The sequence below is a fragment of the Chenopodium quinoa genome, unplaced genomic scaffold, assembly GCF_001683475.1.
Source record: "Chenopodium quinoa cultivar QQ74 unplaced genomic scaffold, ASM168347v1, whole genome shotgun sequence".
Lineage (NCBI taxonomy): Eukaryota > Viridiplantae > Streptophyta > Magnoliopsida > Caryophyllales > Amaranthaceae > Chenopodium > Chenopodium quinoa.
Window position 1 is genome coordinate 2,696,645 of NW_018743032.1, and position 21,785 is coordinate 2,718,429.

Consider the following 21,785-nt stretch of genomic DNA (forward strand, 5'->3'; position numbering starts at 1 on the left):
CGTCCATCGTAAATTGCCCTATTTCTAGTAGTGTGAGGAGTTTCTGCCTTACTTGCTCCACCACCACGTCTTCCTCAAGTTTGAGTTTTGGAAATATTTTCTTGTTGTAGTCACTTTTTAAACCGTCGAATAACTTGACTATTCGATCATGTTTTAGGTGAATGCTCGTCGTAGAGGGAGACTCAAGACTCCATCTCAGTCGGTCCGTTACCCTACGTCAATTGGTATGGTCGAGGAGCATATCGCTAACGCACCGAAGGACTACAGACAGGTCCAGGAGTCTTGTCCTGAGGAGTTGGATCCGGTAAGTTTTCGGATGCAGCTTTGGCTCTATTTGATATTGCTCGTTACTAACTTAATGTTTATGTTTCCAGATTACGCGTCCGGATGTGATGGGCATGATGAAGCTTGTTGATGGTCTGAAGTATTGCATCATTAAGCTACGGCGTGGAGCGAGCTGTCAGAGTAGTCCAGATGGCGTCTATGAGGTATGTTCACTTGTCATCTTCATGTATGTATTTTGCACTACTGATCATTTCTCATTTTTGTCTTTCAAGAGCGGCGGAGATCTCATTCGCGTCCGAGGCATGGAGGCTTGGGCGAGGGAGTGCCTAGCCATCGCCGACGATCCCTAGAGATCCGGCGGCATTCTCAGGCTCAGTGGCAACAGCCACAGCCTTCTCAGTCGTTTCAGCCTTTACAGCACGTGCTTAGGCCAGCCATTTCTCCTTTGGATCAGGGTTTACACTCGGTTCTGGTGTCTAGGACGATGCCTCCACTAACGATGCCTATGCCTTGGATTCAGCCATCTCAGCCTATGCAGTTCACCGGTTGGTCAGGGCCTGCCTTGACGTTGACTTCTACAGGAGCTGTGGAGTCGAGTAGGGACACAACTCCTCATACTCGGATGGTGGAGGGACTTTTCGGTGTGCCTTTTTCTTATCAGCAGCCCTAGAGAGACCTTGATCCGAAGCTTGTACCTAGTTCTTCTAGATTAGGAGATTTTTGACTAAGGGGTTTTATTATGTTCTTGTTGATGACACTTGACATTACTATTGTATCATGTCTCACTTTGTACATTTTATTCACACTTTATGCATTTGACACTTTATATGTTTTTTTAATGTGTATATTAGTGTGGGCTTGTGACTATTTGTGTGTGATTGTATATGGTTAACGACGCGAAAAAATTCCGTGATTTTTCATAAGTGGAGGGTACCGACCTTCTCCCGAAAAAGAAAAAACGGAAATGATGTAAAGAGTTTTACAACTTCCCCAAAAAGAATAAAGAAATGGGACAAGTTTTACAACTTCCCCGAAAATAAAAAAGAAAATAAAATAAAAATAAAAAAGAGAGTTTTATTGGAAATAAAACACTATAGAAAAAAGAGCTTTAATTAAAAACGGTTAAGGAGAACGGAGGATAAGAAAAGCAAAAGAAAATCCAAAATAAGGAGGCCAAGGATAAAACTTGAGTCGGTTTTAGCGCCGCGTCACGTAATGACTGTCGTGACACGGCAGGTTTACCGCGACACGGTATTTATTGCCGTTACACGACAGATTTTGCCGTCACGCGGTAATTTTGCCATGTCGCGGTGATTTTGCGCGTGCAGCAGGATAAAATTTCCTCTATTCCGGCTCTTTTTTGCTATAAATTACGACCAATAATCCGTGATATGCATAATTACGAAATACAAAATACCTAGAATTTTATATTCCAATAATAATGTCGCAAAATTTTGATAATACAATGTGTGACTGGTTGTATTCCTTGACCAACGCAGAGAAAAGAGAGCTAGAATTATTCTTTGTCAGAGGTTTATTAGCATTAAGGCATGTAGCAATTGAACATGATTTTCTTAGAGCAGCCTTAGATTATTGGAGTCTAGAAACACATTGTTTCAAGTTTGACTATGATGAAATTTGTCCTCTACCGGAAGAATTTGGTGCTATTTTTGGCTTCCCTGTTAGAGTCCTTGTTGCAATTCCCACTCTGTGTGAGTACTACTACCATGATTTTGAGCGTCATCTAAATCTGACTGGCGCAGATTTAAATAAAATTGTATGCGGTAGAGAAGTGGATATGGAAAAGCTTGCAAATTTATACTTTAATCACCCTATCTCTGAATCATATCATGTATACTGTAGAAGGGCTTATATTTTTTTATATGTTTAGCAAGCTTATATTTGCAAACAGTAGAGTAGGACATGCTAGTCTAGTTTCTGTGCTTGAACATGTTGAATCTGGAAGATCCCCTATGCCTACTTGCCTTGGAAAAACTCTGCGTGGTCTTGATGAAGTAAAATTTAACCGGAAACCCGTCATGAAGGGCTCTCTGGTACTATTGCAGGTAAATAAAATTCTTGATCTTTGAATCAAAAATAATTATTTTTTAATGCAATACTAACCATCTGCGTTTTTTTTTTTTTTTTTTTTTTTTGTGCAGATTTGGTTGATGGAACGATTAGGACTTTTTGAAGCCCCCGACGATATTGAAAAATATGGTCCCAATGATCTTGTTCGTAGGAAGAAAAACTACTCTGCAAACATGTCTTATGATGATTGGAAGTTGTTCTTTTCAAAGTGGGAATTTTCCATTAGGTGGGTGGTGCCTTGGTGGAGGCTTACTAAGATGGTTGGGACGAATGAGACTCCATAATGTCGTGTTCCTAGCTAGCCTTTCAAAATTGACTTTTTATTATCCTTCCCGATTGATGCGAAAATATGGACTTGAAAAAGTAGTTCCACGCTATAATGATAGTCCTCATGAAGTATCGTTGTATGAAAGTAATGTTCACAAATATGAGGCATAGTGGATTGAAAGACCAATGTGGACAGTTTCTGCGAGCGATCAACCCCTTCACCCTTATCTAGTGAATACAAAGCTTGGTTAAATCCAAGAAGTAGGAGGGAACGAGTTGGATCACGCAAGTTTGATGTTGATGTCACTACAACAAAATGAAGCTAAGGTAACAATGAAAAACCATTCCCTAAAATTAAAAAAGTGTTGCCTTGTATCTAAGGCAACACATATGAGGCGTAGTTTATGCCCCCGTTGTCTATTCATAAGGCAACGCATTTTCGTACAAAGGCAACAATTTTAAAAGCCAAGGTAAAATAATACCTAAGGCAACATTTTTACAAAGGCAACAAATGAAAATTGTTGCCACCTTAGGAGACGATTCAAAATTATTACCTTTTGTCATAATATAAAACAATCTTTTCACATGTTGTATTTGCTAGTAATAATACAAAAGTGTTGCCAAATATTGTAAAGACAACATCTAGAAAACTGTTATATATAAATTAAATGACTACAATGAATTGGCTATTTTTGTTTTCTATTACAATATATTACTATATTATATTAAAGGAGTGAGAATGTGTCGTACTATTTTGAATTTGTTATATTAGAAAAATGTTGAACATTAAAACATGTAATAAGCATTTGACTACAGAATCCCAAACTTATAAAATTAATTAGTAAAACAGTACAACCAAAACAATATCAACTTGTTTTCAACATCAAATCTATCTAAATAATCTATTGTTTAATAGAATGTTGTAGGCCATAATATTAGTCTAACTAAAAAATAGAAGAAATAATAAAAGGTTAAAGCAACTTCAAATTGAGCCATAAAGTCATATTCTTCTTCTTCTTACTCGCAGCCTTCTTCATCTTTTTCTTGTTCATCTCCCTGTACAAAAAATAAAATAAAATAGATAAATATTTCAACTTAGTATCGCTCAAATACAAAAAAAAAAAAAAAAAGAAAAAAATTGAAAGCCTTGGCCACTTTTCTATCTATACTTTACGTATATAGAAATCAAAAGGTTTTTACCTTGGATGTAGAAGCCGAAGATTGAAATCGAAGCATTTCTGTTGTACTACCACCATCCTTCTCAGATTGATTGTCAAGAAATAAAGAGCCAAGCATACTTAAATCAAAAGACATTTGTGGATTTTGTTGTTGAATTTGAGAAAGGATGGAGCTAAGACCATATGCTATCTCCATTCTATCTTGTTTCCTTTTGTCCTAATAATCTTTTTGTAGAGCTTGAACCTCCTGAGCATGCTTCTCTTCAGCTTCCTTCATCAAGGCCTTCTGCTTTAATTAAGTTGATGAAACACCTCTTCCATGAAAATTTAATCGAGACTTTTTCTTGTTATCAGAACCATTAATAGTTGAAATCACACTTTCAACCTCCTCCTCTGAATCTAATTTCTCAAGTTCAGTCTATATTTTAAAAGATAAAGGACAAAAATTAATATTGACAAAATTAAATGCAAAAAAATTAACATGAAATGACAATGAATCTTACCATCAATTTGTCCCTTAGGTCACCAGGCTTTCGCTTTGTTAGCTTCTCCTTGCGTGTTGCTATGAACATTTGAGCTAAACTAGGATTTTTTGTTGTTTTATTATCCTTTTTCTATACAAGAGTAATGAGTGTCAATCATTTTAATGCAGAAATAAAACCAATAATAAAAGTGATGAGAAATGTAAACAAGCAAACAAACAAACTCACCCACTTATATCGAACCCTAGCAAAACTCTTTGGTCATGAAGTATGCATAATGTTCTTTTCCTTTCCAACTAACCAATTTGCTTTATTTTGCATACATCGTTCCTGACAAATTAATACGGTGAACTAATGAATAACATTTTTCTTAAGACAAGAAATACACATTTGCTATAAAAACAGGGAAATATAAGAGACTTGTATAAATGTAATACCTCATATTTGACATCATTCCAAATCTTTAACAAGTCTTGGAACATATTTTTTGGGACTAGTTTTGGTCGTTTGATCATCCTTGTTTTATCATTGTCATATTTATGAAAGTGTACTCTTTTTAAATAACATTTGTACCTTCTCCAAGCAGCACCAATGGTTTGCAAAACCCATTTTTTTCCCTCAATTGGGACAATAAAATGTTTCTACAACAATACAAAAAAAGTTATACTAAAGTGATCATATTGGCACTGTTAAACAACTCACTGCCAATCAATTAATCTTAATCACAAATCAGGAACATAAGAAAACAACTCACTGAAAGTCTAGAACCTATTCTAGCACTTACAAAACAAGTCACTGATCTTAAAAAGTAGCAGGCAGCCAAGCAGAACACCATGTAGGCAGATCGACAACAATAATGACAGTTGGGGTTCATTCTTTTTACATAACATATGCCAATCAAGAAAGTTTAACATGACACTCTGACATGATCCAGAAACCATATAGGACAAGTTAAGCAATTATAAAACATTTCTACCATATTTATTTAATTGAATAAGTAACTCACCAAGACATAATCCCAAAGTTCTTCTTTCTTCTCGTTCCTTAGTATGGGCCAATTCTTGACAGTCAGTGGTAGGATATTTGCTTTTCGAGCTATTGTTCCTAAGAAGCTAATGAACTCATTGCATGTACTGTCATCCGGACCAACAGGTTGTCCATGCTCATTCAAGGTAACGTTCTTCTTCGCTGCGTCCATGGACTTTGTAGCACATAGTGGGTCCTCTTCTAGGCTTATCCTTTTCAGCTAACATGAGCAAAGAAATTCAAATGTTAAAAAAATGTCTTATCAAGCATGTAGGTAAAGAATTTTAGTTACAAATACAAACGATAGATTGCCATTTTCTTTATCATTCTTGTCATGATTTAAGTGTTCAACTTCTAATCCGAGCATTTCAACTAGTTCTCTTGTGGTTGAATAATGCTGATGTAATGTATGATTAGGGGTAGATGAGCCACCATGTGAAGAAGCCAAATCAACATTTCGCCGACGTTTTGCCATCACTGCTTTTCGAGTCAGAGCCTTCATTTTACGAATCTGAAATTGGGAACAAACATGGAAAAAAAAAGACAGACAATACTCTAAAATATGTATGTACAAACATTATACAAAAAAAGTTTCACACTTCATAACTCTTGTTAAATTGATAAGCAATTAATTGATCATAGACCACACATTCATAAGGGCATTTATAAAAAATTAAACATTAATGTCGAACTAAGCATGTGCTTCAAGTAGCCTTGAGAATTGTGTTCTTTACTGTTTCAGACACCATATTGACATAAGAGGTCAAATTTGAGCTAATCTTTAGGTATATGAGCATACAAGAAAAATATCACCAAACAGATGGGCCACCAAACCTCAAGCCCAAACCTCTATTGCAATATCAGAGAAGAGGAAAACCACAGCAGCACAAGGGAACAAATTTAATTAATTTTTGAAGGACAAAGGGTAGGGGAAGAGGGGAGTCTGCAGGAAGGGGGAACAACACTCACTAGTGGAGCAGAAACTTGGAGCAGCATATATCAGAGTAGATAGAGATAAACAAAATGAATTAAGGCGGCCTATTTTGTGTTGGACAAAAGCCTTGTATATATAAGAATGTTTTTGCATTGTCAAGAATTCTGTGAGAAGACTATTGTATTGGATATTTGGAGCTTTGTATCCTAAAGATACTTTGGGCAGTAGTAACCTAAAGTTACTGAACTATCAATATATTTCAATCCATTGGCTATCGAATCTTTGTTCTTGCTGATTATTCTTGTTTTGTATGTGCTTTCTATTGAGTTAGTTTAAGAGTGTGTGACTGTTGAGTCTCACAGAAAATGTATATGTGCATGACAAAGACTAGGCTATTAGCACAATGCTTACGCAATTTCACACTTTTGCAAATGATATGACAAACCATCCAAGTTTATTTGGGATTAAGGTAATCACTGATGAATGTAATCAAAATCAGAACATCACAATAAAAAACATACATTACATTATTACAGTACAGCTCAATCATGAATCATTCAATCTAAATTGAAACTTGTAGTTTAACTGCTTACAGCGCAGAGCAGAATTTGTGTTAAGTTCTAGAGAAGTATTTGGCAGTAGATTGCAGAACAAGTGTACAGTCGGCAAGGCAAGGGGGCAGCAACTCATGACAATAGAGCAGTAGAATTAAAGTTTCAACAGCCGCAAAGCAATAGGCAACAACAACATTATAAAGCAACAGCAGCACACCAAGACATTTTTCTTACTACTTTCTAAATCTGTAGAGAACTGGACAAATTTTCAATCAATACATGTTCATAGTTGATGGCAAATCAGAACATTCAAACATCTATTCCTAGTTGCATATATACTTGCATGAGATAATAGAGTTCCATTCTCAATTTAAAACCTATATTTTAAATTTTAAACCCACATATGACATATATATAGCAGCACAACACATCATCTTGATGCATACAGAATTACATGAGTAAGGAATAGAGACATGTTTAATTATAAATGTACAGCTTAGAAAAAACTACCTTCCATTGAATAGCATTGGACTTGTCTTTACTTTTAGACTGTGGAATGGGTAACTCTTCATCGGTGGAATCAAGCTCATGCTCCATATCTTGGTTAGGGCCTATAGAGCTCATCGTCTCCCAAAACCTTTTTCTTTTTATTCTTACTTTGATTGCCTCTATTATTTTGAACTTGCGCCATCAGTGACTTAGCCTGTTCCTTCAAACCTAATTCTTCCATTCTTGCAATATTTTTTCTAATTGTTTCCATTCTCAGCCTCTCATATTCTGACATTCTTGGTTCATCAGTTTGATGCTCATCACCAGAACCTCTTATAGCTCCAAACTTAGTGGATTTTTTCTTTGTCATACTTGTAGCTAATTAATTTTGAAAATGAATCCAATTATACAGAATAAAAAAAAAAGAATTATATATATATATATATATATATATATATATATATATATACACGCATTCATAAAGCAAGCTTGCACAAATAAAGAGTAAGAATTATACAACCAAACAATAGCTATATATAAGCACTCATAAAGCAAACGCTCCATTAAATTTTCATTCTAAATTCAATTATATATCTAGGTTTTTTAATATCAAATTTGATATACTGGTATCCCTTTCTATCATAAACTAAGCATATGTGACATGCCGACATCGTTTACTAATAAAAATGTTGGACAGAAACATAGGAGAGGTGGGAAAATTAGTGCAGATGCATATAACCCACACATAGTGTAAGCAACCCCACTAGCTACCATTAGTGAATTCGTTTGTAAGTTAATTCGACCTAGGACAAATATCTTAGCATCTGTCAGCAATTACTCAGTTCAGTAACAACTAGACATCAGAGAATAAATTGACAGTCCTCAATATGCTTTAATTTTTAAATCTTTTCTAGTTAAAAATCTTCTGCTCAAGTTACAAAACAAGTAAGGATAACCATCTGTTTAATAATCTAGCTGATTTCACAAAAGGGTTAGCATGATTGAAAGCTTAACAACTAACCTCTATTAACTTAAATTTTAGTGGCAAATTCTGTTCGGTACGTTTTTTAGACTAAAGTAGAACAAACAAAATATAATTGATTTCTATAGTGAACAAATCAGCATATATCTCAGAACCCAAGACTCCAGGACCTTATATGTACTAATTATTGATGTATGAATTGAAGTTAAGATCACATTGGAGCTTGGTCAAATTGGCAACTGTAAGATTTCTGGACCGCCTAATAAACAACCTGGACTGTGCATCAGATTGAGAAAGGTGAGGTTTTGCAATGTTCAGAGAGCAGGTTCAGGTACTATAAGTTTCTAGATAGTAAAATTCACAAAGATTGATCAAAATTGGACTAAAATAAATGGCCTGAATTTTTGGATTGCCCTTCATAGCTGCTAGTGTAGTGAATGTGGCCATTGGAAAGTAAGAAGAGAGATGATCAATGATAAACTAAGGGGATGACAGCCTAATCACACGAACACCGCCTAAGACACCCGAAAAAATGGCCTCGTTAGCTTTCGAGGGTGTCAGCAAAACACCCTAAAAAACGCTCTAAAACTCACACCCGTTATCTGATGTCATGCATCTACTCATATTAACAAGTGCAAATGTCCATGTCAATCACTAAGCAGCAACAGAAATACAGAGCTATTTGTAAATCATAACCATTAAAATCATCTTAACCCATAATCATATTAAATTACAAAAATAAGACAACCCAAAATATATTACATCTAAAAATCAAATCCAACATCAAATTAACCAGTTATAAATGCCAAATTCACTTCAGAGATTAAAAGGGCAACGATGACTTACATGAAATTAAGAATACAACAACGATTTCGCCGGCATCAAACCCAACTAGCCAACCATAAATCCAAAGAAAGCAGTGTGACTAGAGAGCAAAGCAACTAGTTAATTACGAATTGAAATAGATACTCTATACTCTTAATTAACTCTCACCTAAGTGGAAAGAAAGGAGGTGAGTAAGTAGAGTAACCGATTGGGGGATATGATGATTTTAAGACGATGAGTGTGTTGTATAATGAGATCAACAACTGAAAAGTGGAGTAACTGCTTATTCATGATCAAAAAAATTTGGAGCCGAAAATTATTTACAATTTCGCGGGTTTGGAGAAGAATATGGAGTTGAGGAGTTGAGGCGTTGAGGAAGAGTTGAGGTGTTGAGGAAATGAGGGTGGAGTGACCTGTTGAGGATGATGGGGTTTGGTTTTTTTTTTTTTTTTTTTTTTTTATTTATTTTTAACTTATTTTCTATTTTGAGAACTAAATGTGGACTACTAGATAATGGTTCTTCTTTTTGGAATAAACTAGGGGATCTTACTTGGGTGGGATTACAAATATCTTAAGGAAACAAAGTTGTAATCTATTATTGGATTATGACGAAGAAATTATTGGATTAAAAAATATGATGAATTAATTAAAATGGGTATTGGTAGCAACTTGCTAGTTTCTGGATGGTAATCTAATAATAACAATAATAATATATTAAATCAAACTATTTATTTTAATTGTTTCAAAAAAAAAAAAACTATTTATTTTAACGAATAAAAAATAGCTAGGTGTACAATAAATATTGTATATCCGTATTAATATTTTCCTAAATGATTACTAGTTACGGTCTGTTCTCATACGATTATTTCCAGTTCAGTTCAGCTCTAATAAATTCAGTTCAGCTCCTAATTTCATTCTCTTATAAAATATTCATTTCAATTTAGTTCAGTTCAACTCTAATAAGTTCAGTTCAGTCAATGAGAACAAACTCTAAATTTTTTTTTAAAAAAAAAAACGGGTGTACAATATTACTCCTAATATATACACACAAACATTTTTTTTTAAAAAAAACCGGGTGTACAATAATTATTGTACATCCATTATAAAGATAGCCTAAAGTGATCAGAAGTTACCCCTATAATGAATAAAAGTTACCACAATATGCATAAAAGTAACCCAATAAAGAAAAGGTTTGTAAGTAAAAGCAACTATAATATCCTTATAAAACTTATTTCAATTCATTGGCTATTTACATTAAAAATTGGCAAAAAGTTACCCTACTAAACTATTTTACGTGTTCTAAATCATGGTTAATTATTTTATCTAAGCTTATGTGAGATTATTTTTTGTAAAATAAATGGAATAAAGGTGAACATAATAGAGTCTTGTTTGTAATAATATTTGACTTTATACAAATGTAATATTGAATCGAAATCAACAAAAATGTAATCAAGGAGACCAAAGTCAACTGATACGAAATAGACCCACTCAAACTCGTTTAAACCTAAGCTAATACTCCAATTTGACCATTAACTAATACAAAATTGATGGCTTTTTCCAAATTTGACATGGACCCGATAGTTATTGTCTCGACTCAAAATTGATCAGATCCAAACCGAGGTGGGTCAAAAGGGTAACCTTGACCATTATGACAATCTTTTTAACACAATTGTGAAAGTCAAGTTACTATATAGAGTAAAAAGAAACAAAGTTACGTAGTGAGTTTTACCATTAAGTTTTATACAAATGTGAAATTCAATCAAATTAATTGTTTTAATATGTTAACAAGTTATATAAAAATGTGAAAGTCAAATAGTTTTATACTTTTATTCTATTTTGAGTAAGTTTCATACCGTTAATTTATCAGTGTCTTCACTTGCTTTATCATGCATTCTCTCTCATCTCCTTAATATGTGTGCTTAAATTGAACGTGTCAAATTAATAGAAACGGAAAATGTATGTAATTACACATTAACGAGTATAATAGCTTTTTGACGAACCATAGATTATAATCTAAATTGATAAATAAGTTACTCATTAGTAATAATTAAGTCTTGTTTTTTCAATAATAATAATAATAATTAAGTCTAAAATCTAAGGGTTTGTTTTGATTGACTGAACTGAGCTGAACCGAACTGAACTAAATTTATTGAAGCTGAACTGAACAGAACCGAACTGAACTGAACTGAATGAAACTTATTAGAACTGAACTGAACTAAAAATAATGTGAAGAGAACAGGCCCTAAGTTTATTATGAGCTAGTGTATAATAATTTTGTTAAAAAATGAGTATGTTATAATGATATAGTATCACTTATTCATATTATTATTCATATTATTATTATTATTATTATTATTATTATTATTATTATTATTATTATTATTATTATTATTATTATATTGTTGTTATTATTATTATTACATCACTAATCATTGAAGAAAAAAATCACAAAGTTAACTAACCCCCAACTAATTCGTTAGAGACTTAGTTCTTCCTTCAAAGTAGAACAAACAGAACCAAATTCAACTAATTCTTCCCACAAAATAAAAAACCCCAACTAATTTTTCCCACAAAATCTAACAAACAAAACCAAATTGCCCCTATGTTATTCCAACTCTCAGAATTTCGCTCATCTATTCCTAATAGATTAACCCCAAAATAGCATCAAATTTGATTTTGATTTCGATTAAATTAATACTCTGTATCAACTTTTAATTTGTTGGTGTAGATTGAAGAGAGTAAAGAATTAAATATAGATAGTTTGTTGCCATCTTCTAATAATATCTTGGTGCAACCTGAAAATAGCAGCGGGTGAGTATGAAAAACCATAAGAAACTAGTCTTATTTTAATAATCTATTATTTAGTTTTATTTTGCATTATTGTTATTTTGGTAATATATTTGTGGTTGTGATTTGTACGAGTTTTGTAGAATACATCAATGTGATTTGATAAGCTTACGAATGTTGGAGGAGATATTAAGAATTTCTTAGCTGCCAGACAGCCGCAGCAGCAGGCAGTCAGAGCCGTTAGTAGCTGGCAGCCTGCATCTAGAAGCCTGCAGCTATCAGCCACTAGTAGGAAGCAGCAAGCCGACAGCCACTAGATGCAGCTAGCCGCCACAAGCAGGAAGTCACCAGCGGGCGTGCAGTCGCAGACTGTAGTCAGGAACAACAACTTAGGTAAAAATATACTGAATTCTTGGTTTTTTTTTTTTCTTTTTGAAACAATTCTTGGGTTTTTGTTATTGCAAAGTATTTGTTAAATTGGACTTTAGAATAAGAATTAGTTTGACAAAATTTACTTTGAGTGAAATCATGTTGGTAACTAAAATTAGATAATTGCAACTTTGTAAGTATTATTATTCTCACTAGATATATGGTATATATCTCAAGTAGACACAAATATTAAAAGATCTTGGGGATTTTGTGAGTTAACTGATATTTTTACAAAATCCATGTCTGATTTTGGAATTTTTGGGTATATATCCCTTATGCTAGATAGCAGTGAGTTTTTATAACTGTTGTCCTATGACATGCGCTTGAAACAGGTGATGAAATTCTTCTGGACAACTTACAAACTCGCTGAAATTCTTTTTTCTTTGTTGGAAATGCTGATTTTCTCTGCTGAATCTTTGCAAGGATATTGTTTTTTGTTCTTGAAAATCTTGCTATTTTGCAGAAATGTTGAATTTTCTACTGAAAACCTTGAATTTTTCCGCTGACAGTTTCTGACTTTTTTGCTGAAGAATTTGATTTCTCAGGCAAAAATTTCGAATTTTTCAACTGAAAATTCTGTCTCTTTCCCACTTTGTTGTACTCTGAGTATTTCTCCTTTGATAACCAAAGGCTTGTAAGTGTTGCTAATTCTTCAGGCAACCTTGAGGAGCTTTAAGATTCTTGTTCTGATTTCTTCCACTTGAAGTCTTACTTGCTTCGTTGTGAACTTGTTGATAAATTGAATTGTTGCTCTTTCTCGAGATATCTTATTATCCTTTTTCAAATGACCTTTTGCTCTTTTAAATTCAATTTCTTGACTAAAAATGGCTCTTGATTCAAGATAATTCCTTGACGTGATTGCAATCTTGCCTCTACTAGGCTGCTACAGCAACTGTTGTTAGATGTTCTGTACTGAGCTCAATGCCTCCTCAATTGACGATTTGTTGCATGGAGGAGCTTGACTTTGAACTTTTTTCACAGAATATTGTCAGACAGCTCTTTGCACTTTCATCTATCCTCTCCATGCTCAACATTGTATGTAATTTAGGCATAAGAGCCGCTATGAGCATCCTGCAAATTTTAGTTAGCAAACTTTGAGTAGCTGAGCTATATTCTTGCCTGATGGGCTCATAAAATTCTGCAATTTACAGTTCTAAGGCAGTCTGATGCTTTGGATCTGTAGAGATGATACACCTCAAGTAGGAAATATTGCTTGAGTAACTACCTTGAACCTGTCTACCCCCGAGCTGCAATGTGCTTGCTGTGTGCTTGCTGATACACGCTATAAAGAAGCTCCATAAGGCACTTTTTGAAGGTCTAGCAACATTTTTCAAACCTTGTGGTCTGAAATTGATCTTGCTTTCCTATCCTCACAATGCTAACCAGACGATTGAGTAGCTTGAATTACTAGACCGCTTGAAAGTTTTCTTGCAGATTCTCTGCGATCTCATTGTATTCATAATGACTCGTCATAGAACTTGTATCATCTAAACTTATGCTTAGGAGGATTCTCAAGAAACTCATGAGTAGCTGGAGGTAAGAAGTGCCTACTTATGCCCTGCTGCTACCTATTTAGAGGAATTCAAATTACAATAATTCAGAGTTTAGAATCTTACAGGTTTAAAATCATACTGTTTTTTTTATTTTGTATTTTTTAACTCAAAAGTTAGGATTTGTTTACAGTTTAGATGAATTTAAATTACAGTAATTCTTCATTACTTAATCTTTAAACTAGATATGCATGCTCTTCACTCCCTTTTTAGACATATAACTCACTATGTTGCTCCAGGTCTCAACTAAAGACACCGATATGGCAAACATGCTGTTGAACTATGTGCCCGTCTATGCAATGATACCGGTAAGCCTGCATTAATCAGCATTCAGCACAAGTATTTCCTTAATTAAGTCACATAACAAATTCAAGCAGCAATTCAATGACTAATTTATTTACTTGTTTTGTGGCCTGCATACATTAATCAGCAATTCAGTAAGCCTGCATTAAACAACAATTCAGTAAGCCTGCATTAATCAGCATTCAGCACAAGCATTTCCTTAATTAAGTCACATAAAAAATTATTGTAAGGGCCTATTTTCTGTAGTTATGCTTCTTGTATCTTGCTACTTGACCATATATTTACAGTGGATGTTTTACATTGAAGCTTTCTTCATCTGTTGTAGGCATATGAGAAATTTGAAGTCTAGGAAATACGGCTCCTTAATCAAGGCCATTTACAGATTCACTACGGCCAAAATTATTGTAAGTCTTTTATATGTAAATTGTTTGTTCTATTATCGTTTTACTTGTTAAAACATTCAGAAACTAAAAAGGGCTACCCTGTTCTGTGTAATGATAAGTAGATAAGCAAAAATAATTTTTTCTATCCCGTCAAAGCGTTCTGCTATTCATAACTTGAAAAATTATTGATGGTTGTTATAATGTGTGAAGGCTTGAGATTAAACATTTTCTCTATCAGCAAGACTTTCAATATTCAACCATTTGGCTGATTGAATGTTCAGATTTTGAGAATAGACTAGTTGTGCTTTACTTCACATGCTATAAGGTGTTGTTTATGATTTTCTTGGCATTTGTCTTTTACTCTTTTCTCAGGTACATAGCATATAATGATTTACACCAGAAGTGCTACTGAGTCAGATAAAAGGTGAAGCATTTCAAACATGCCAGAACACTATATGGATGTATGAGTAGGCTTAACACTATACCACAACATTCTTATGGGGAGGGAGAACCTTAAATACATGAATTGTTATCTCCTCCCACAACCCCCAAAATAAGAAAGATGGTTCCCGTTTGTAGGGAGGCGATCATTTTGTACTTCTTAAAGTTCTTGTTAGTTTGGCACAAGGTTGTAAATTGATTGAAATTGATTTGTTTATGAACGTGGACGACCATGAGAAGGCTCATCTTGAACTATAATTTATGAACATAGACTTGTTATTGCAATAGTTTATCATGATGGAAATCATTGCAATAGTTTCTTGTTATAGAAACTTTTTATCAGTCATACCAGTCCAAATCTTGTTCAAGCAACAAATTGTCTGCACCTCTCCCTCTCTAATTGCAAACCATTCCTGCTAGAAGCAGAATTTGATTCTTGTTTAACAAAACAAATTCAATTGGAACATTACTTGCCTACAATTACAATTTGATTTTCAAAAAAATTGAATTCTTTGAAGATATACAAGGACAACAACCATGTCCCTTCCAATTACAATGTTGCAACTTAGTTAGTTAAGCTGAGATTGCAACGCAACAAAATTAGTATTGGACGACTAGTGAAATATACTTCGTACAACAGCTATAAGAAAGGTGCATCCATGAAATGGTTGCAACATGTCATACGCAGCATCCTCAATACTCTATTTCCAAAATGCCATCTATAAGACCAAACTCCATTGCCTGCACAAGGAAGGAAGGAATATAAACAAAGGACTCAATCTTGCCGATAAGCCAAAGAAAGGCACGTATGAAGACTTTTGTTATAATAACAAAATCAGCATATCAACAAACACACATAAGATCCGTCCCTGCAAAAAATATTTTAGGTAATGGAACATTAAAGAAAAGGCTTATGGATTTTTCACCTCCGAAATCACGAGTTATGACCTAAAAAATCCAATGTGAGTTCAAACCAAAATTTTGTCGATATCAATGTATACTGTGAAGATAATGCAAAATGGATAGCATGATCCCATTTATTAAGCACTTTTTTCTGCCAAACTGGTGCGAGGGAAGGATGAAGCAACTTTTATAAATTTTGTGAAATATATTTACTAAATTTTGTGAAATCCATTTACTAAAGGAATTCCAGAATCTGAGATGATGGACAAAAATTGCAAGTAAATGTTATAAATAGCTTAAAAAAAACAAAATTCAGTGCCAAAATTTGCATATAAAGATTTAATTTTTTTATATAAAGACTGCTAGCCTTTTGTAATTTATTTGTACTGTATAACTACCATCAATTCTACTCGTATGAAAATAGTAACTTTTACATATGTGTTGTATTTTCTACATTGATTTAGCTTAAAAAATGCTGTTGTGAAATGTGAAATCCACCAACCACAATTACCGGTGCTAAATTATTTGTTGTCATACACACCTTTATGAATAGATAATAATTTGTTCTTATTGACAATAATCTATTTATTATTATTTTTAAACGAATGTTCTAAATAATAACCTATCTTATGTTAGACAATGAAAATACATGAAACAATCTTGTCTTAGATACCTTGAAAAAGCGTTTTTAAAATTATTACATAAGCAACAATTTTATTGTTGTTATCTTTCTTGGCAACATTTTAAATAATTGTTGTCTTTTGTAAAATAAATAACTACATTTTACATATTGTTGTCTTACATAATCTAAAGCAACACTTTTCAAACCGTTGCATTGTCATATACTACAAATTGTTCAAGATCAAGGTAACAAACAAGTATTGTTGCCTTTTACTACAAAAGGCAACGTTTGTCATTTTGTTGCAATTTTGTCTGTTGCCTATTCTCATTTTTTTTGTAGTGTGTGAAGGGACGACTTGGAAGTAAGAAAGCGCCCCCTAAAGATCGTATTGGTCCGAGATCACAAGGAATTGAGTTTAAGACTCCTATCATGCCTAAGAAGTAGAGTTGGGTAAAAGGAAAGGGTAATGAAAAGATGGTTTATAGGGAGAAGCAACCTAAGAAATATGAAAGAGGTGAGAGTTCTACTAGGGGTGTGACGGTTCGAACTACTAAGGATGTACTAATGGTGAAGGCCGACATAGTTGAGAGGAAGAAAGAAATTCCTAAGACGAAGAAGGATTAGATCAATATTGCTTTGCTTTTATGATTTAAGGTTTTAAAAGGCATATGATGCCAATAGTTGTAGCAACATTTATTTCATTAATAATAGCATATTTATTTTTGCCTTAATTAAAACTTACAATGACTTTTTCTCACTTTCTCTTTTTTTTTATTATTATTATATCCGAGTCAAGAAGTCGGACGCAATGGGAGAATAATAAACGTTGAACAAAAATAATCGCAAAACGAAAAAAATACAGTATTCCACCAAAAAAAAAGATTGTCGTGTCACGGTAAATGTTGCCGTGTCACGGTGCTATTACCGCGTCGTGGTAGTTCCAGTCGTAGCGCGTTGCTTGCTGCTATGCGGTTTTCTCGTTTTTTGTGATATTCTGCTACCTTATGTGCTTCACTTTTGCCGACGAAGAAAGGATTTTGATTTTTAAAGTGGTCGGGCCCTCTTGAGGGGTTGCCTACGTATCCTTAGAGAGGAATCAGGCCAAATGTAGCTCTATTGGGTCTTGAACCCATGCAATTAAGCATAAATGTTCTTGAGTTGATCCAAATAGGTTAAACTGTAAAAACCGTTGTCGTCCATGTCTATTAGTTGTGTCGCTCCGCCAGATAGGATTGATTTGACAATGTACGGGCCTGACCAGTTTGGTCTAAATTTTCCTCTTGGATCCAACATGTTTTTGCGAAGTGCTTTAAGTACCAAATCTCCTTCTTTGATATTCCTACTCTTGACTTTTTTATTGAAGTGTCGTGCCATATGCTTTTGGTAGGTTTGGACATGATGCAAAGCTGCCAAACGTTTTTCATCAAGTAAGATTAGTTAGTCATATCTGGCTCTAATCTAGTCGACTTCATCTAGTTGGCTTTCTAACACAATCCATAGAGAAGGGATATCTAGCTCGATTGGTTGTACAACTTCAACTCCATAGACTAAAGAGAAGGGAATGCCCCTGTCGATTTACGAACGAAAGTTCGATAACCCCAAAGAGTAAAATGTAGCTTGTTTGGCCAATATTTGTAACTTTCAGTCATCTTTTCGATGATGGTCTTTACATTCTTGTTAGCTGATTCTACCTCACCATTTGTTTGTGGCCTGTAGGGCGATGATCTGTGATGTTTGGCGTGGTATTTCTTTAATAGTTCTGCGCACTCGGCTTGGAAATGCGTCCCATTATCACTGATCATTTCATGAGGCACACCATAGTGGCATATAATGTTTTTCTCAATGAATTGAGCTACATGTTTTGCTGTGAGCTTAGCATATGAAGTAGCTTCGACCCATTAGTGAAGTAGTCGATTGCTACAAGGATGAACTCATGTCCCCCTTGTCCTGGTGGTGTTATCTTCCTAATGATGTCGATTCCTCAAGTAGAGAAAGGCCTTGGAGAAGTGTATGTATAGAGAAGTGATGGTGGAATATGTTGCAAATTTGCTAACGTACTCGTGAAAATCTCTCTCCATGGTAGTCCAATAGTAACCTTGTCGTTGAATCTTCTTGACTAACATCTTTGTATTCATATGCATTCCACATATTCTGGCACGAAGGTTTTCCATGGTTTTGTGTGCTTCTTTCTTAGCTATGCACAACAAGTTTCTTACTAGTGCGGTCCTCTTGTGGAGTTAAGGATATCTGTGTACCAGGGCTCTTCATCCTCTTCTTGTGAGTCTTGTTCATCATCAAGTGCATGAACATAAGCCGGCTCATATCTTCGTTCTATGGTCAATGGAATTCTGACTGCCTCTCTTGGAATCTGGACCATCGAAGCCAAATTATCTAGCGCATCAGGGAACTGATTTTCTTCTCTAGGCAAGTAAATGTATTCCACTTCATCTAGTTGCTCCGTGAGAGTTTCCAGATAAGCTTGATACGTAGCGAGACTTTCACTTCTTACTTTCCATCTTTTAGAGATTTGGTTGATGATTAGTGAAGAGTCACCATAAATTCTCAGCTTCTTGATTCCCAAGGCAACAACTGTTTCTAATCCCAAGATGCATGCTTCGTACTCTGCAGCATTGTTGGTGACATCAAAATTGAGCTTCATGTAAATTGGGATGTGCTCTTCATTGGGTGATACAAGTCCTACACCACAACCTTTTTGGTTTGAAGCTCCATCGAAATAAAGCGTCCAACTATCATCCTTGGTCATGAGTAGATCTTCATCAGGGAAATCGTACTCTTCTTCTGCCGTCTCAGGTTCTTCTAATGGGAAATCTGCTAAGAATTCAGAAACTGCGAAACCCTTTGATGGCCTTTTGTGGCATGAACCTCAAGTCAAACTCGGCAAGGTTGACTATCCACCTTGACAATCTGTCGTTGAGAATTGCTTTCTCAAACAAGTACTTGAGAGGATCTATCTTTGACATGACATGTACAGTATGAGTGAGCATGTAATGTCTTAGTTTCTTTACGGCCCACACGAGTGTGAGGCACAACTTTTTGAGCGGTGTATAGCGGATCTCGTAGCCTTGAAGCTTCTTGCTTAGGTAATAGATTGCATTATCTTTTCTCTCGATCTCTTGTGCTAGCGCTGTCCCCATCGTTTCTTTTGTGACCGTAATGTAGAGTCGAAGAGGAAAGTCAGGTATTGCTGGTGCTTGCACGGGTGGATTTTCCAGGTACGCTTTGATCTTGTCAAAAGCTTTTTAGCATTCATCATCCCACGTGACCGGAATGTTCTTCTTGAACTTTTTAAATATAGGTTCACATACCGCAGTAAGTTTGGATATGAAACTGCTTATATATAACCTTCCAATGAAACCTCGAATCTCCTTCTCAGTCTTGGGTGGTGGCATGGACTAGATCGCCTTGAATTTTGTGGGATCTATTTCAATTCTTCGAGAACTAATCACATAGCCAAGGAGCTTGCCTGATGTAACTCCAAATGCACACTTTGCTGGATTCAATCTCATGTTGTACTTGCAAAGTCGTTTAAAGAACTTGCGGAGTGCAGTGATGTGGCCTGGTAGATCCTTTGATTTGACGATCATATCATCAACATAGACCTCCACTTCTTTATGCATCATGTCATTTAATAATGTTGTTGCTGCTCTTTGGTAGGTTGCACCCACGTTTTTCAACCTGAATGGGATTACCATATAGCAATGTGTACCCCATTGTGTGATGAATGTGGTTTTCTCCATGTCTTCCTCGACCATCAATACTTGATTATATCTGGCATACCCATCCATGAAGGAGAGGAGTGCATGGTTTACTGTGTTGTCAACCAGAATGTCGATGTGAGGTAGAGGGAACCCATCTTTTGGGCTTTCTTTGTTGAGATCCTTGTAATTAACACACATTCTGACTCTCCCATCTTTCTTGGGGGCTGGAACCACATTAGCTATCCATTATGGATATTTAGACACCTTGATGAAGCCTGCAGCTAGTTGTTTCCTGATCTCTTCTTTGATTTTGAGAGCCACATCAGGTTTCATGCGGCGTAGCTTTTGTTTGACTGGCTTCATACCTGGGATGAGTAGTATTGTATGTTGAGCTATGTCCCTATCAATACCTGGCATATCTTGGTATGACCAAGCAAATACATAAAAAAATTCACTAAGCAAGTTAATTAGCTCTTTGCGTTCGTCAAGACTTAGTGTTAATCCAATTTAAACCTTTCTAAGAGTAGTGTCATTGGAAATATTAATTGTTTCTGTATCTTCAATTATTGCAGTTTTATTATCATATTCATCCATTGATTTTATTATCTCTTTGTCATTTTCATCATTAGCAAAGCAATATTGATCAGGGTTAAGGGAATGGCGTGCATCGTAAGTAAATGTACTCATTCATTGAATTCATTAAGCATTACATCAAAGAGGGCAAGGTCAGTTGCGACCTCACCGGAATTATTTGGGATAGATGGAGGAGACTCGACACTAGGAGAAACTATAGAAAGGGACTTAATAATAGATAGGGGTTTAGCCTTAGATCCTTCAGGCTCACAAACAGACTCAGACTCGGACTCGAACGATTCAGATTCATCAAACATAGGGCCCTCGCCAGTAGTGATTCCAGTTTCTCTCACTTGGCGTAGTGATCTTCACAGTCTTACGCCAACCCTTCAAAACACCTTCAGCTGGGACAATGAGCTCAGAGGGCTCAAAAATCTTGTTTGACATGACAGCTTGAATGAGCGCATAGTTATTATTGTCAATGCGCTTGGGTTCATTCTTTTCGAGCCCAAAGAAAAGATTAATAGTTATATCACCAGGGCCTGGACTAGTTGATTCCCCAGCTGTTGGGAATATATCACCTTCATCAATGAAGTCACAGTCCATGAAAACCTTGAATCCTGGCTCACGCCTCCCATTGTAGATGAGAGGTCCAGGAAATTCATAGCATGGAAAGTCCTCCCTTTCCTTAATGTACTGAACATTGAGAGTGAGGGGATAGGGATCCATAGGCATCTCTGTATCCATAGCACGAGTTGTGTTGCGAGCAACCATCTTGAGCACAACTTGCTTCATGTCTTCTTTTTCTGGCTTGAATCCCAAGCCAAAGGTGTCTTTCTTGGGTGCACCAGGATAGCTCCAAAGTTCAGCCATTTTCTTCTTGATGCCAAGGGTCATTCCAGGGAAATGCCCTTGTTTCTTCGTGATTGCATTTATATTGACATTTGAATAAGGATCGAAGT

The 21,785-nt window shown here is 35.2% G+C and overlaps 1 protein-coding gene and 1 long non-coding RNA gene across 6 annotated transcripts; one reads left to right on the forward strand and one right to left on the reverse strand.

The window, feature by feature from the left end:
• Positions 1 to 3,390: 3,390 nt before the first annotated feature.
• On the reverse strand, positions 3,391 to 9,942 carry LOC110730399. Of its 5 annotated transcripts, XR_002513056.1 has the most exons (7): positions 9,135 to 9,942; positions 5,310 to 7,684; positions 4,741 to 4,944; positions 4,532 to 4,633; positions 4,325 to 4,435; positions 3,844 to 4,239; positions 3,391 to 3,699 (listed from the first exon to the last, which is right to left on the reverse strand). XR_002513056.1 is itself a non-coding variant. In XM_021910192.1 (6 exons), exons 3-6 carry the CDS (start codon positions 7,439 to 7,441, stop codon positions 4,565 to 4,567), a joined length of 627 nt encoding a protein of 208 aa, XP_021765884.1. In that variant the 5' UTR covers positions 7,442 to 7,684; positions 9,135 to 9,179; positions 9,282 to 9,826; the 3' UTR covers positions 4,532 to 4,564. The 5 variants fall into 5 exon arrangements, 4 of the variants coding, with proteins under 4 accessions (XP_021765884.1, XP_021765883.1, XP_021765886.1 ...); XM_021910192.1 differs by lacking the exons at positions 3,391 to 3,699; positions 3,844 to 4,239; positions 4,325 to 4,435 and having other exon boundaries at positions 5,310 to 5,549; positions 7,328 to 7,684; positions 9,135 to 9,179; positions 9,282 to 9,826; XM_021910191.1 differs by lacking the exons at positions 3,391 to 3,699; positions 3,844 to 4,239; positions 4,325 to 4,435 and having other exon boundaries at positions 5,310 to 5,549; positions 7,328 to 7,684; positions 9,135 to 9,213; positions 9,282 to 9,826.
• A 1,572-nt stretch (positions 9,943 to 11,514) lies between these two features.
• LOC110730400 lies at positions 11,515 to 15,297 on the forward strand. The gene is made up of 6 exons (XR_002513057.1): positions 11,515 to 11,924; positions 12,044 to 12,293; positions 14,119 to 14,187; positions 14,310 to 14,407; positions 14,508 to 14,586; positions 14,938 to 15,297. It is a non-coding gene; the product is annotated as an uncharacterized LOC110730400 (long non-coding RNA).
• Positions 15,298 to 21,785: the final 6,488 nt, after the last annotated feature.